Source organism: Gallinula chloropus, assembly GCF_964237585.1.
Source record: "Gallinula chloropus genome assembly, chromosome: 12".
NCBI classification, from domain to species: Eukaryota; Metazoa; Chordata; class Aves; order Gruiformes; family Rallidae; genus Gallinula; species Gallinula chloropus.
Genome location: NC_140097.1, coordinates 10,722,008 through 10,737,823, shown reverse-complemented (window position 1 = coordinate 10,737,823; position 15,816 = coordinate 10,722,008). Strand labels below are relative to the sequence as shown.

Below are 15,816 nucleotides of genomic sequence, written 5' to 3'. Positions count from 1 at the left end.
AAGTTTTGTTATATCTATTTTCACTATGTTCATGACATATTTAACACTTGCAATTTAAAAAATTGTCTTACTAGCCATACTGCACCTTCTCCCTTTCTCTGCTGTTCTCCTTATCTGTCGCCAAGAATGACTGAAATTTATTACTTGTATGAGTCATGTAACAAAGAGACTGACAAAGATCCCCAGGTCTCAGATTTCCAGCACTACTTTAGAGTCCAGAAGATGATGGGGTTACCCAAAGTTTAGGGCATCCATTTCTTCTCTCTCATTCACAAATGTGACTGAGATAACAAGATCCTGTGTAGAAGTATTTTTCATACTAGGGCTTGGTAAATTGGCAGAAGACCCTCTAGGATCTCCATAATATGTGATGCTCTATTAACATCACAATTTGTGCAGGAAGCAATTTCCCTATTAGAGGAAATGTTTTTTTTATACTTTTTTCTGAGCTTTGGTAAGCATTGTTAAGTAAAAAAAAAAAAAAGTATAAGTTCATTACTTCTAATTTCACAAAGTGCCGCCATAGTTATTATAACTCTTTGTGGCAAAGTAGCATCCACAAAAGAACATACCTCAGTACACGCTTTTTTCTACTGCTGATTTCTCTCCTGTGAAATCTCTATTGCTTTTGCTTTACTAATGCATGTTGGTTTCCAAACAACTACCAGTTGTACCTAACCAAACTTGAACTGGGCAAGTGGTACGATAAAAATGATGACATTCCAATGCCCATGATGAGGGAGTGGTTTCAATACCCATTCTCATTCAAGAAATGGAGCAAGTGAATTCTGTAGTTAAAACTTCCTATTTAATTAAAAGATGAATGTGAATTTCTCAGTCACAAATGGCTGTCCAAGTGCCATAACAGTAGATTTGTCTTCAAGAAAAGAAAGGTTGTAAGATAGTAATGCCTGTCGTCTGTAGCTAGCACAAGCTTAAAATACAAACCAGACATTCATTTCCATGAGGTGAAGAGGGGTGCTGTGTTTAAAGGATATTTTCCCTTACATACAATGGAGTACCACTGGATAGCAAGGCATATTGTTGTACAGTACACTTGAAAAAACGTACAAGTTACCCATTCCCTACACTGGCTGCTTTGCACTGCTCTGCAAACACCAAGGACTAAGAATGGAATACCTTCCATTTCTCTTCAGATATAAGGAGCAGTTTTGCATTCCTGGGGCTAGCATGCAACCCCTGCTGTCCTTCACAGCCATCAGTATGTGAGACATTTTTCATCATTGATTTATAGAAGACCTGTCCTGCTGATTAGGAAGCAGCCCCAAAACCCAGTAGTGTCTGGCTGGTTCTCATGAAGCTCTATTTGTGCATATACATCTAATCCTCATTGGGCTCATTGTTCATGCCTTCAGTGTTGCAAGGCAGTATACAGTTTACATTAGTATTGGAAAGGCTATACTAAGTTCATGCAACTGATTTTCTAGAAGGAAATCAAATCTCCACCTCCAGCAGACACCCACCTCAGCCTCCCCTTTTTTTTTGCTAGAAGAGCTGCAGCATCCACACAGGCAACTGAAATATTCCAGGGCATCAGTATGTTCCATTTTCCTGATACCCTAACTTCAGACAATATATTGCTCTGGCATAAAGACATCCAGGCAATGCAAATCTAAACCAAAGCCTAAAGTAGCAATTTTATGCACTGCTTTGCTAAGGAATATGCAAATCTAGAAGTATAAAGCTGAAGAATGCAGTTTAAATCATTATACCATTTGCCTAAGAAACAGCCAACTGAAGAGCACTGCTCTATAAATTAGCCCGTTGCTTTTGAGCAGCACTTCTGAAAGGCCATAAAAAGGCTGCTACAATATGAGACAGTTGACATTAAAACCTTCAAATTCTTATGAGAACTGTTAAAATTTCATTGTTGTTTCAAGTGATGCCTCCACATTAAAAAAATATACTTTGAGTTGATTGCATTTTAATTAATCTAGATTATATTACTTCAAAATACCTATTTTGAATGGAATGATAAAAATGTATTTTGTTTCAACCAGTCACGTTTAAAAGTAAAAGCATAAAGTTTACTACCTTAACCTTAAAAAAAAAATATATGAAGTTATAGTAAAATGATCACATCCCTCTGGCCTTTTGTTGAAATGGCATTTTCCAACACAATAACCCCTGAAATAGCACAGCAGCTCTAGAAAAAGCATATTATAAGCAGAAAAAAGCTAGCATCATTGCTTTATTCACAAAGACTATTCTGGAATGAAGAGAAATATAAAAAAGCCTGTATTTAATCACTATCTAGTATTTTAACTTACTGTACTGTATTCCCAGTGTATATACAAACTTTTTGTGGTTATTCCTAAAAGATCTTAATTAATTACCTTGTGTTTTGGGAAATACTAACAAAGAAGGTGACAACATGGGAGACATACCAGTGTTATTAGAAATCTAGTATTTAATCTAAAATACATTAAAACACATCGGAATTTCCAAAGTCCAATTTAATCTAACATTTCTGTTATTGTGGCCAGGAAAAGAAAAAATAAACTTACCTTTCGCTGTTAGATCAGAGTGCCACCAACTGCATAGATTAAATTCCACCAGGAACCTAGAGAAATCATTAAAGTTTTCATATTATCCCTCAGAATGTTTTCAAAACACTAACCTGGCAGCAGTTTGATACCATTAATCCTATTATAAATGAAAGCTAACACAAAACTGATACTCATATTACTAACATAATTCTGGGATTATCATCTACTGCTATTCTCATATTTTCACTGGGCTGTATCTTACTACCAAGATTTCTTTCTTCTATTAATCTCATCAATAAATAATAGATTCACATATTATTAAATTATTGATCTTATTGGAAGAGCCCATTACAATTCACAGTACGTGGCAGCATACGATATTTTTACTGTTGCACATTACTGAACATTATGTCTTCATTATGCTGGGTATATTCTCTAGTAAAATGACACTGGACTATAACTGTCCTGGCTATAGCAGAGAAGTACATATAAAGTATTTTCCCGTGTTAGTTCTGGAACCAAAATAATAAAACTAATTTATTTCTAGGAGTAGAAATGATTGATGAACCAGTGTCTAATCAACTCTAACCAGGCATGTAGAGAATACATTTTCCCACTAAAATATACTGCAATTTATGAAGGATGGACTGAGATATGTCAGTCTAGCAGCTATTGTGAGTGTAAAGAATGTGAAACCAACATCCAGTTCATCATGCAAAAAAGAAATACTGACATTTTCTGGAAATTTTTGGAGCTGTTACAGCTAGCATCAAAGTCCCATTTTAACATGATTTCTTTCCCTGATACTTACTTTGAAAGCTGCATTTAAGATCAATCTCTGCCCTCTGGCAATAGCCATTCAGTTAATTCTCCTAAACTCTTATTCCAAACTTTGATGAAAGCTCATATGATTTGCAATTAAAGCAAAACGACAAGAAAAATGTATTTTAATAAAGATAAAATTCAATTAAATCTACCACTCTGCTCTCTAACAAGGACAATAATAAAACATATAGGTTAATAATACAAGATACATTTCACAGCCTCCTCTCATGCATATGGTATTTCTCTGTGATTTCTTAGGCAATCTCTCTTAAAGGCAATATTCATTATGAATTAATTTGAAATGTTAGAGGAATTAAGGCAGGTAAAAAAATTCAGCAGCATGCAGAGTAAGCCTTATCTGGCATACACTGTAAAAGGTCCATCCTAAAGACATTCAAGGACAAACAATGCAATGAGTCACTGCAACAGTTTGCTATGTTGACAATGGCCCACCCAAGCAGCATTACAAACAGCCAGACATTTATGGAAAATTTAACAGTAACCACAATAATAAATTTGGTTTGTGCATTGCAATCTGCTAGCCTTACTAAGCAAAGACATACAGATGTAAATGAAGACTATGAATAACATAAAAAAGTGCAACTGTGCATTTCTATAGCCCAAATTTTTTTGGATTTTAACAATGCAAAATTAGAAAAAAAAATTAACAAATATTACTATCTCTAAAATCACATAATAGAAGCAGCACAGTATATGTTAAATGCAGAAAGTACAAATATTTGTTAAATATTCAAAACTACAAATATTCATTAATTCACAGAAACATCGTGTTCTTGAAAAAAATTACTTACAAGACAAGCTCAGTCATAATCCATTTTACTGCAGCAAAGAAGGCATTATAAGGCTGAAGAGAAGCAACTCGTTTAATAAAAAGGCAAAACTTGCAGTATTTATATCTTAACTGAATTCTTCAAGTAAGGACAATGTTATGGATATTCAAATGCATGAGTAGCATGAGAAAAAGAACCACAAGAATTATCACATTGAATATTAAAATATATAGCAGTGAAATTTCCTGTTAATGTGGTTGGTGATATACAAAGATTATCAGTTAAAAAGGAAAGTTTTGCAAATGATTCTTAAATATTTAACCTCTAGGGGTTCCTATTTCCCACGCTATTGCTGGAGGAACAGCTCTAGTAGATAACATGAGGTTTGCTTAGGCTGCAATTCACAGACTTGCCTCTCTATAATGTACATCTCTACTTATTACCTCAGTCAAATTAGGCTAGGAAAACCTTATGCACTTTGAATTTACCTAAACAAAGTTATCTGTGTCATGTTGAAGGCCCAGTTGTAAGCATTTTAAGTAGATTTTGAAGATTTATCCATCCTCCATCTATTTTTCTGGATCATAAAAAACCCCAGCACGTATTTGAATATCCTGTATTTGCAGTACTTCTACTACGTTTTTGATATTTTAAGATATCGTAGGATTATTGTTTTACAAAAGAATCTCAGAAAAGGCTCCAGAAATTTGGAAAGGAATCTTGTCTTGCATTTGTGTTAGGGTCTCTCCCTGTTGCACAAAAGTTTGCAGACACTTTAGATTCCACATCAATCAATTAGGAAGCCATACTGACTTTAAGACAATTACTGCAAGATCTAAAATTGTACTGAAGAGTCCTGACTCTGCACAGGACCAATAACTCTCTTTCATTCCAAGTCAGAAAATCTGACATTTCACACCCAAGTAAGAAACTTTTTTGCATTCTTCTGTTTTTATAATGCCAAATGATTTAGTGTAAAATATTTAGCATCACATATGAACAATACAATTTAATGTAAAATCTACTATCTATTGTAAAATGGTTTATTTTAGTTCTCATTTTACAAAATCTAAAACTACAATATATCTGACAAAACATTTCAATAATGTGACCAGAAATTGAGAAAATAAATTGTTTGGAATTCTAGTGGAAAAACATTTCATTACTTTTCTGTAAATGCATTCTCATGAAATGCAATTTTACTAAGACAAAGATTGTTCATTTGAAAACAGCAGCAAAAACTGCAGGAGTTTTATTCTATCTAGGTATCTAAACCATCATCAAGAGCCAAAGGAATTGAGCTGGATGACCCTGGCACTGATACGTTTGCAAAAAAAGTGGTTCTATGGAGAGATATCAAGGAATTAAACAAGAAAATATGTTAAATAAAAATTATCCATATCTTTTAAGAAACAGTCCTATCGTGGTAAAGAAATGGATGAGACCATCTATAAATCTAATCTGTCCCTAATTCATTATTGTAGTCCTACAGACTAAAAGGCCATGACAGAAAGAGGGGCCCAGCCCTAATACCTGCTCTTCACAATTTCAGCAGAATGTTGGGATAGATCCTTTAGTCATCATACAGTCTTTGATGCCTATGCTCCACTTCCATGCTGTTTGACATACAAACTTTTAAGAGAGTCTCAGTCTTGTCCCTATATTAGTGTTTATCTGTAAAACACTAATTCTAAAAAGGAAGGATAAACATTTTCAAATGAACATTTTGCTTCTTTAGAAACTGTACTGAACCCCATGCAATAACCTGGTCTGTACGTAAAAAATTGGGCATAAAAACAGGGGAAAAAATACTTCTGAGGTATCTACCCCTACTTGGTTTTAGTGCAAGTTCTCTTTATGCTTTCTTTGGAGTCATGGTTATTAGAAGTGAATGAATCAACAAAAGAAAATAAAACAACCAAATCTCTGCTCATCTTTCATGTTGAATATCTCAAAAGCACACTTGAGGCTTAAGGATGAGTCTGGCTCTCTTTCAAAAATAAAGAACAAACACGTTCGACATTTCTCAGTGTATCCCAAAACAGTTGCAGATTTTTTTCTGTGTAAACACAACCTGAAAAAAAACTGGAATAGTGAAAATGTCTTGGATTAAAGCCCAGTCATAAGAGAGAAATACTTCAGATCTACATTCTGGGTGCAGCCGAAGCCCCAAACCTTGGGATTGCAGGTTGTTGCTAACAGTTTTAATATATTTTAAAATGTGATTCACAGCATCCCATTCTATTTCACAGTGTGTCTTGTTTCAGGTTCAGAATTTAGAGGACAGCAGACTGACAAATGCAGTAAATCCAAATTTGTAGATATTTGAAAAACCTAGAGTCATGTCAATATATAAATTAAAGCATCCCAAAATACATATGATTTTATCTCTATTTGGAAGTACCAGATAGAACTGTAATATTTACTCAGCAGCTTAACTATGTGCAGGGCTTATTTTTTCTAGCTAGATTATTGTGCATTAAAAAATATTATCAGATAACTTAGCCAGAGGGGTAAAATTGCTGGAGCATTTTACTGCTGTCTTTAAATAAGAATTTTTCATACTAATACTGTCCATATTTGTTAAATTGTTTCCTTCTTAATATGCAAAACCTACACTTTATCTAACACTTTTTCAGTTCTGATAGTTTATTAGAGTAATCAGTAAAACACACACATGATTATAAAATACCTTTGGGGTTATTACCTAGATATACGCTTTAGCAACAAGGAAGTGCTGCCCTTGTGAGACCCAGCTGGTCTCTAATCAGGCCTTGCAGAGGGACACAGTTTCTATTCAGATCTAACTGCAAGATAAGGGTTTAAATGCATTGAGATTCTACTTCATATGACATCTTCTTTAAACGCTAAGAAAAAATAAAGGTTATAAAATCAGAGACTTGTATGCTTTGCCAGTTAACCAAACCTTTCATATTAAAAAAAAAAAAATCTAAGTCTTAATTCAAATTACATTTCTACATGAGTTCACATCTTTCCATACAGAAAAGTCATGATTCCAGTCCCCAAAGTAAGTACAATCTATTGCCAAAGTCCTAAGAAGGAGGATTCATATGGTGGAAGGAACATTCTGACAGAACTTCAGAAATGGTGGCCCAGCATTAAAAATGAACTGGAAAATGCTTTAACACTGGTTAATAATGAACCGTTCCTTGTATGCAGTAGGATAAACACAAGAGCTGGAAGCATTCCAAATCAAAATAATGGGTTTACAATGGCCATGAGAAATTTGCAACAGTTTTCTTTGATGATTGCATGGAAAGGTGCTCAGAAAATTTACTATACTTACGTCCAGTAAGCTATGGGCACTGTCGCTACTCTCTTTGTTTGTTCTACACATGGCCTGGTAGTCATAAAGTGTAATTCTACAGAGAAGAACAGAAAACTGCTTGACTAAAAGAAGAAAACAGTGGAATAAAAATGATGACATGGAACAGTCTGCTCACAAAGTAGACAGGAAAATAAAAATTGTAACAGCAGCAGGGAAAAGAGGGAAGGGGGTCATTACAATACAGGCTTCACAAAGGAGAATAAAGGTAAGAAACACTGTGAAAACTTTGCAAGGATTTTATCATACAGAAGAAAGCAAAAGCATAAGTGGGAGAAACCGGGGAAGATACACATACAGTGTAACACAGAATGATAAAAACAATGTGAGGAGGAGGAGAATACACATTCAACATGATGCTTAAACAATTGGTTCTGGACTGAGATCAGCACATTTAGCCCCAGAAAGTGAAGAACCTATGCATTTGAGGGGCTTCTCACAACAGACCACCCCTGTACTCCAGTAAAAGCAAATAGACACTTCTACAGTTCTCAGTGCACAACTAATTTGTAAAAACATGGTGTTGCTTCCAAAGAAGAGAGAGGTGGAATTTCAGTGTATTCACAGTACAGACAATTGAAGCTGGGTGGGTTTATTTTTGCTTCTTTTCACGAGGGCAAAATATTCCATGCCAGGTACCTGCTGTAATCAACATATGCTAGAAGCCTCCTCAGATGCATAGCAGACAGGGACATTTCTTTCTGCTTGTGATTTTACTCATCATTCATACACTTCAGAGATCTAAATGTAAAATCCAAAACTCAAAGATAGTATATGGAGTTGTGATTATTTCTCTAAATCTGTCTGTCCATAGAACAATTAAGTAATTATATCCATCCACATAAAAAAGCATTTCACATCTATAGCAGATGTAAACAATCTTTTGCTGATAAGTTGCAACAAGTGTAAAATATATAAAAGTTACTATTATTATTTGTACATATCCATTTGACTTTTGCATCATCAGAGGGACAAAGGAACACAATTGGACGTAGCTGGTTTATAGATGTATGAGATGGGACTTCAACATTTTACAGTGTGTGCCTTGCTTCTAAGTGAAGAGGAAAGGAGAGCACACAAATTAGGCTACCGAAAGGATGTCCCAGAAGCTGCCAAAAACAGGTCATGAAATGCATTCAGCATCACCATGAGGCATTCTGCACTGCATGCCATGAAACGTTGCAACCTGTACCAATAACATGTCATACTCCATTGTGGTAGAAACTGTATATAATTTTTCTGATCTAATTTTGTGACAGTAACCATCACTAAAAGCTTCTTTATTAGGCCTATATTTTCTTTTTGTCTTACAGGCAAAATATCTAATATATTGGATCTCGCAGCTTCAACTAAACATTTAGTGCATGGTCATACTGCTTACATTCATAATTTTATCTTATATTCAGACTAGAAATGGCTAGAAAGCCATTGTTTTGTGGACTGGCAGAGAGAGGCACATGGTAGACAAACGCATAACTAGAGACCTAAACATGGGTGTAAGTTGAACACTGACCATATTTGGCAGAATCACGCCCACAGCCAGATCCGCGCACACAGATCTGCCAAGACAAACAGAGCAGTACATGGTGTAAGCTGTGCTGCCTGTATGGCATGCAGTAATACACCACTTTCCCTGGCTTTTTTTCACCCCCCGTGACCATGGTCAGAATCCAGCTCCTGTAAGGTAATCTCTACAGCTCAGCCTTCCCAGTCTTGGCTGGTTTGTCTATTTTATTCCTTTAGATCCAAGGGCTGTGTTGCACATCCACTTGGACCTCCTAGTGATGGTGGTAAGTGATAAGCACATAGACAAGGGCAGTTCACAAATGTTAATGTGCTCTCTACAGAGTAGTCAGGGAATTTTATACAATTGAAACGGTCCCATCCAGTTTCAAACAATACCTAGTGTTACAAGTAGAATAGCATTCAAATTTTATCATTATTCTTCATAAATGAATGGGTTTTTTTAATAGAATAATTTTGGTGACTGTTTGGTATTTGAAACTGCAGTCAGTTTCTCAACTTTCAATTTCATCCTCCAGAAGTGCTTGGTCAACCCAGTGTCTGCATTATTCTGTTATGAAGTGTTATTCAAATACTATTGTTGTGTGCCATGTAAAACATCTATTATAATTTGAACTTCACTTTAAATATTGGAAAAAGCCTTTCTCTTGCTCAAAATTTCTATTACATTTCTTAAGTAATTATTACATTGAAATAGATGCAATAGTTCCTTTAAATACTCAAAGAATTAAAGTCATTAAAAGACTGAAATATATGTACTCATACAGATAATCAGAAACATAACTAACATTGCACCCCGGCATGCCAGATTATATTATTTTGTAGATTGGTTTATTGTATTGTAGGGCATATACAACAATCTAAGATTGTATTATGAGCAAAAGGAAAAAAATCTTAAAATGTAAGTGGTTAAAAACCCCTTTAATTTAACAGGGGAAGAAATACTAAACTTCAGAGTGATGGCAAACAGGAAGAGTCGTAATAACCTCAAAATCATTATGGAACACTGAAAAACTGTTGTTTGGAAATACTTGGATAACATCATATTATAATGAGCTTATTTTTAGTAAATATATTTAAAGGTGTTTCCAGTGTGAAGATACTGGTTTAGGAACAAGCTAGAAGACATAGAATGTACCCAGGTTAAAAAACAACAAACAAAAAACAAACAAAAAATAAAGAAAAAGAGCAAATCCTCAGAAAGGTACACAGCAGACACAGATTTCTTAACAAAAGCCTGGAAGTTCTGGTTTTTGAACAGTGTATTTCCATCTCAGTAATGTTCCAAGTAGGTAGGTTCAATACCTATCTGAATGTTTATAAAGATGATTCAAACAACTGTAACACCAGATATAGCAGCAAAAGCATTATTGCTTATGATAATTGATAATTATCAGAAAGACCTGATTCTTCCACAATAAAAACAAATAGGAATTTTGCAATACATTTCAAAGATCATTGGATGAAGCCCATAACCACATTGAAATCTGAATACTGTAGCATACTGAATCAATTCTGGAGACTCTGTCACTGTAAGCTCAGTATAAATGTGTTCCAAGGCTGTCACAAATTCAAATCCAGTTTTGTTTGGGTTTTAGTCTTGTAAATGTAATAGGAAGGTAAAAGCCTTCCAGCCTTATTCTTTATAAAGCCCACTGCAATATTTATAGTCAAAACAGTGTTCTAAGACACTATGGTGCTTCTGTGTTCAGGTATCATTTCCAGAGTTATTTCACTGCTACTGTCCCTGAGATTTTAGAGAATAAGCTTCTCAGACAGACTTAACTCACAGTTGCAGAAAGGCAGGCTTCCAGACTGCCCTTTTGAAGTTATTGTGTTACATTTTTCAACAACTGCTTGCAGCTAACTGTACGTACCCCGTTCAACGGACTATAATTAGTGAACATAATTGCCTGCTTCCCATGATCCAATTTTAGGTCCATCTAGAGGCCTGATTCCTGTACGCCTTACAGCACCTCACAGGAGAGCTTTGCTGTTGCCACGGAAGACATGCTTGAGGCTTTCTGCCATCACCATGCTGTTAACTGCCCATATTGCCACACATGGTCACTGAAGTCCACAGAGCAGCTGTTCTCAACATCAGTCATAAGACAAACACAGGCTACATGTACAATCCCCTTTAACTGATGAAAAAAAAAAAACTTACCAAAAACGAAATGTACACCTACTTTGTATACAACTTCAGGGGTCCACTACATTTTGGTAAAAACCTTTTTATTGTCAATTTATTGATACACTAAATTCCAGTCTGGTACTTTGCAATGTACTTTCAACTGAGTATCAATCTGGTTCAAGAAAATGATATTGCCAAAGCCTACCAGCAGCACAGGATGTATTAAGAGGTGTCTTTTGCTTTCAGCTACATTTTAAGCACACCTATGGATTTCTACTTTGTAGTGTAAAATACCATCACTGAATTATAATAACTGAAAGATCTTCAGTGCAGAAAATTTCAAATGCTTTGTCACCAGTTCAAGATTTGGGAGTTTTCATATAATGCATAGGGAAGTCACACTTCTTACCATGGAAGTAAATGCAAATCCTTAGAAAAAAGAGGAAGAAGTCCTCCAAAGAGCCAAGCAAAGGACGCGAGTAATACAGGAAGTCCTAATTACTGACATTAGGTTTACTCAATAGTCTACATAAAAATTAACAGTGACTGCAGCTCACTCTGTGGTGGAAAGATGTTCAGTAACTCAGACGCTACGTTTGCTGCAGAGATTCTCTCAGGGAGGGAAGGAGGGACAGTGATGAACGGCATGAAGGGTAAACTAGTTTCTAAAGTCTAGAAAGGGTCCTTCTGTGGAGATAGCAGCACATGGTAGGAAATCCTGTGCTGTTGCTGCTCTGGCTCTCCACACTTCATTGACAGACAGATTATTAGTGTCCAGAAACTGTCAGACTAATGCCTGTCATCACCAAGAAAATAAATGAAAAAGCATAAAAATAAATTACAGCATTTTGACAAAACAAGCTTGTCATCATATATCTTTGCCTTGATTGTTCTGCTATTCCCAATTACCAAAGTGCTCCAAAGCATAATATGTATAACAGCTACCACTCAACCTGTATTTCCAGCATACAGAATGACAACTCATTTACATAGCACATGTGCCTGGGTTTCTCCTTAAGTGAGTAAAAAATTCCCATACACTAATATACACATTAAATTTGTGGCAATATTTACAGAGATATAAACTCTAACAATGCCCAAACTCAATTTAATGACATTAATTTGAGAAGTCACATGGATAAAATATGAGCAGAAAGCACACCACAGAGCAGTGAGGGAGTTTCAGAGCACAGGTACCAGATGCACATCTGGTAAATGAAAAAAAAAAAAAAATCAGAACAGAGCTCTTGTTGATAATGACAAGAGTGACAAGAGGGAAGTGACAGATACTATTTGGTGGTTCTTTTGTACCTACTCGTAAACCTGCATTAGACTGCTATATATTTTTCCCTTTCTGACAGCTATTTTGCTGATGAAAATGGAGCGTCATTCTTCAGGGCAGTACAAGTACACGTTATTTAGAAATTGAAGATTAAAGGTGCAGGCCTCATACACGCTCTGGAGTACATGACAGCTCATATAGAAGATAATTACTGAAAATAATCTGCTCATCTTCCTACCTTCAATGTCTTCTGCCCACCCATAAAAAAAAAAGCCTATTCATCTTCCAGACTATTTTTAGGATTATTTATGCTATAAACACAGGGTACATTTTGAGATTACTTTTTCTTTTACTAAATAAATCATCACTAAAAACAGGGAAACTTTTTATAATGTAAAAACTGTTACATGACAGAACTGCTACGTTACAGTTGCACGTCTAACTCCAAATCCACTAACTCCAATTTGAATTGCTCCTTCAGTCTATCACCAATCTCCTCCAAAGTCTACAGAAACACTGCCAAATTAATAGGAGGTCACATGTAAAAATCCACACCAAAATAAGAACAATTGTTAAATATGTGTCCACTTAACAAAAATTCAAGAATATCTTATTAAAAACAAATGCTTAAATAAGACTGGCATAAATGAAACAGGAAAATATCCTTCATTTCAAGGCCGTGCTGCCTCAGCAGAAATTAGCAACCAGTTACTGTTCTCATGATAGGGAGTTAAGAATTTGCTGTTCTTTGCATGTAGCTTAGTATAGAGTTCTGATTTTTTTTATTGATCTTATAACCTGGAGGCAAAACACTAGCTCGGTTTTGGTTATAAAGCTAGTCAAGACAGAGAGATTAAAGTCTGCCACTACGTGCATGCATTTGGAAAACACAAGTGAGAGATTTGGGTTGTACCATGCAATAAGGCCACAGGCAGTGTGCTTTATTCACTAGGAAGCACACGAATAAAGATAAAGGAACAAGGCAAGAAAAACTGAGGAACAAGAGAAGCTCTGAAAGCAGAAAAGCTTATTAGAGTGAGCCTTAGGATCTGGGAAAGGTGGGATTAAGGAGAGCACCATTTCAGTCATACATGAGTAAATATCAAAGTATGGATTCTTCAGAGGCCAGGATGCCTGGTAGAAACAGAACCGTTAAAAGGAAATGATTCTACTTCCATATTTGTCTTATGGAATTGCTTAGTTTTCCCCTTGTAAGGGTGAAAGTATTTTGAAGTAAAGAGATATTTCATTTTCTCTTTTAGATTTAATAAGTTCAGTTTTGATCTCATGAATCTGATACTTTTAATTTTTCTGATGTTAATGTGGGGTTTTTTTAGATTTTCATTCTTTGAGCAGTTGAACCTAATTTTTCCACTGTTTTTATGTAAACAAAGTGCTGAGGGAACTATAAAGAAACTTTTTTTCTAAATTATGTGAAGCAGATACCTTTCCATAAGCACATCCTAACTTTTTTAATAATGAATTTAAACTATATTTAAATTATTTAACTGTGTGCAATACTCAGGCTATAAGATAAACATCATTTTGCTAAATGAAATCATAGAACATGTCACGTTGCTGTGGGGGCTCTGATATAATTTTTCTCCCTAAATATAAAACCCATAAACTAAGAAAATATACATACATACATATGTACACATTTTTTCAAAAGAAGTACTGAGTTTAAAGAAATTGAGGAGGGAAGGAGGTATTTAAGTTCACTTTAAAAAATAAACAGCTAACACAAAAATTGAATTTCATCCTGTTGCAGGTTGAAAAGAAATACAGTCAGCACAAAACAACCCCCTTTTGTTTAACACTTCCAGCTCAAGCCTAAAAAGAACTCCTATATCCCTCCAAATTAGTGGTAGTTGAGAGAACACACAAAGGGTTATTTCATTCCTTTTGTGGATGGAGAGCCTGAGAGCTGGCATGAGTCAGTGAGGTGGTGGGACATATCTCACTGCCACTCAGGTTATCAGTGCAAAAGGAAGAAAGGACCCCATCCCCACCATTACAGGGAAAGTCAGTAAGCTCTTCTGCAGTGACGATCAGGCACCATGTAACCTTCTACTTCTAATCTAAACAAAAAAGAATCAGGAGCAGAACAAGCAGGGCAAAGCTATATAATTCACCTGTTGGACAGTGAATGCCATATAAGAAGCAAATTCTAAGAAAGGCTATTCTCAGAATAAAAGGCTAAAGAGCAGAACTTGCACTCCGACTTCGTCTCCACAGTAAGAGCAGCAGAAACAAGCATAACACATGCAAGGCTTATATTGCTGTGCTCTAAGGGAAACGGTAATAGATTCTGCCACAGCATTGTTCAGTGCTTTTTTTCTTTCGTTCTTATTCCACAAAAAATAAAGTTTGGAAAAGCAAAACACACCATCACCCAAACAAATTAGTAATCTTAAAAATATGGTAAATGTGTCTGACATTTTCAAGAGAGATGACAAGGGTTTTTCCTTCATATTGCTGGACTAATTTCTTTTAAAGGCCACATCTAGCATAGCTCAAAGACAGCTTTGGGTTTTCTTTGTTGCTGCACAGAGCTATCTGCTGTACAGCAGGAAAAGCAGGTGGATCATTTAGTGCAATTACACCACTTTGATCATTTCCCATTATTAATTGATTGGCAATGGCCAGTTTATTATGTTTAAATAATCGGCTCATTGTGCATACATTTTCTTTAGCATGCATCTCAGTTGCACTGAGCTAGTGGCTTCATTATCTGTAACTCCCTCAGAACTGAAGACCAGCAAAACAATGACCCATGCCAATTTGGTGCTCGCCACAGTTTAGATGGAATACTGGAGCCAAGCAGTCATTGTTCTCTCAATGGTGGTACCAACTACCATCAACTGATCAGCAGATATTCTGTTTGAAATGCTTTGCTAGGCAGGACAAAAAAAACTTGAGATAAATTAAAGCATTATCCCTTGGTTTTGACTGTATGCTCTTGTTTGCATTAAATAAAATGCTTCGTCTCTTGTATAAACATATGCTTCATTATAGAACCCAGTCTATAAATATGTATTACTTCATTTCCTTTTACAGCATACGTTAAGAATGTAGTGCTAAACACAAAAAGTTGCCACCCTCAGAAAATTAGGATTTGGGATGATTCAGTGAGCGCTGGATCTTTCCATTTCAGGTCAGTCATTTACCAGGAGTGGTATTCAGCTATAACGCAGAGGCAGCATGGAAAGCTTTCTGCCTTTACCAGAGCTGGTTTTACAAAGGAAGCACACAAACCATCTGTTTTGAAAGCCTCTGTATACACCTTCCAATGTAGTAACTAAAATCAGTGGTTGATGGGATCAGTGATAAGGGGATTTTTTAATAGTGCACAGGAAAAAAAAAGGGAAAAGTGTAATGGTCACACATAGTCAGCACTTCTC

General features: G+C 35.6%; 1 protein-coding gene across 1 annotated transcript in view; it reads right to left on the bottom strand.

Annotated features, from left to right (window-relative positions):
• The window catches only part of CACNA2D3 (calcium voltage-gated channel auxiliary subunit alpha2delta 3), a gene marked incomplete at both ends in the record, with an annotated part of 428,879 nt that overhangs the window by 19,069 nt on the left and 393,994 nt on the right, over positions 1-15,816 (bottom strand). Inside the window, 3 exons of the mRNA XM_084269585.1 lie at positions 2,529-2,584; positions 4,148-4,200; positions 7,434-7,509. Coding sequence (XP_084125711.1) covers positions 2,529-2,584; positions 4,148-4,200; positions 7,434-7,509 — 185 coding nt within the window. The remainder of the gene's footprint in view (positions 1-2,528; positions 2,585-4,147; positions 4,201-7,433; positions 7,510-15,816) is intronic.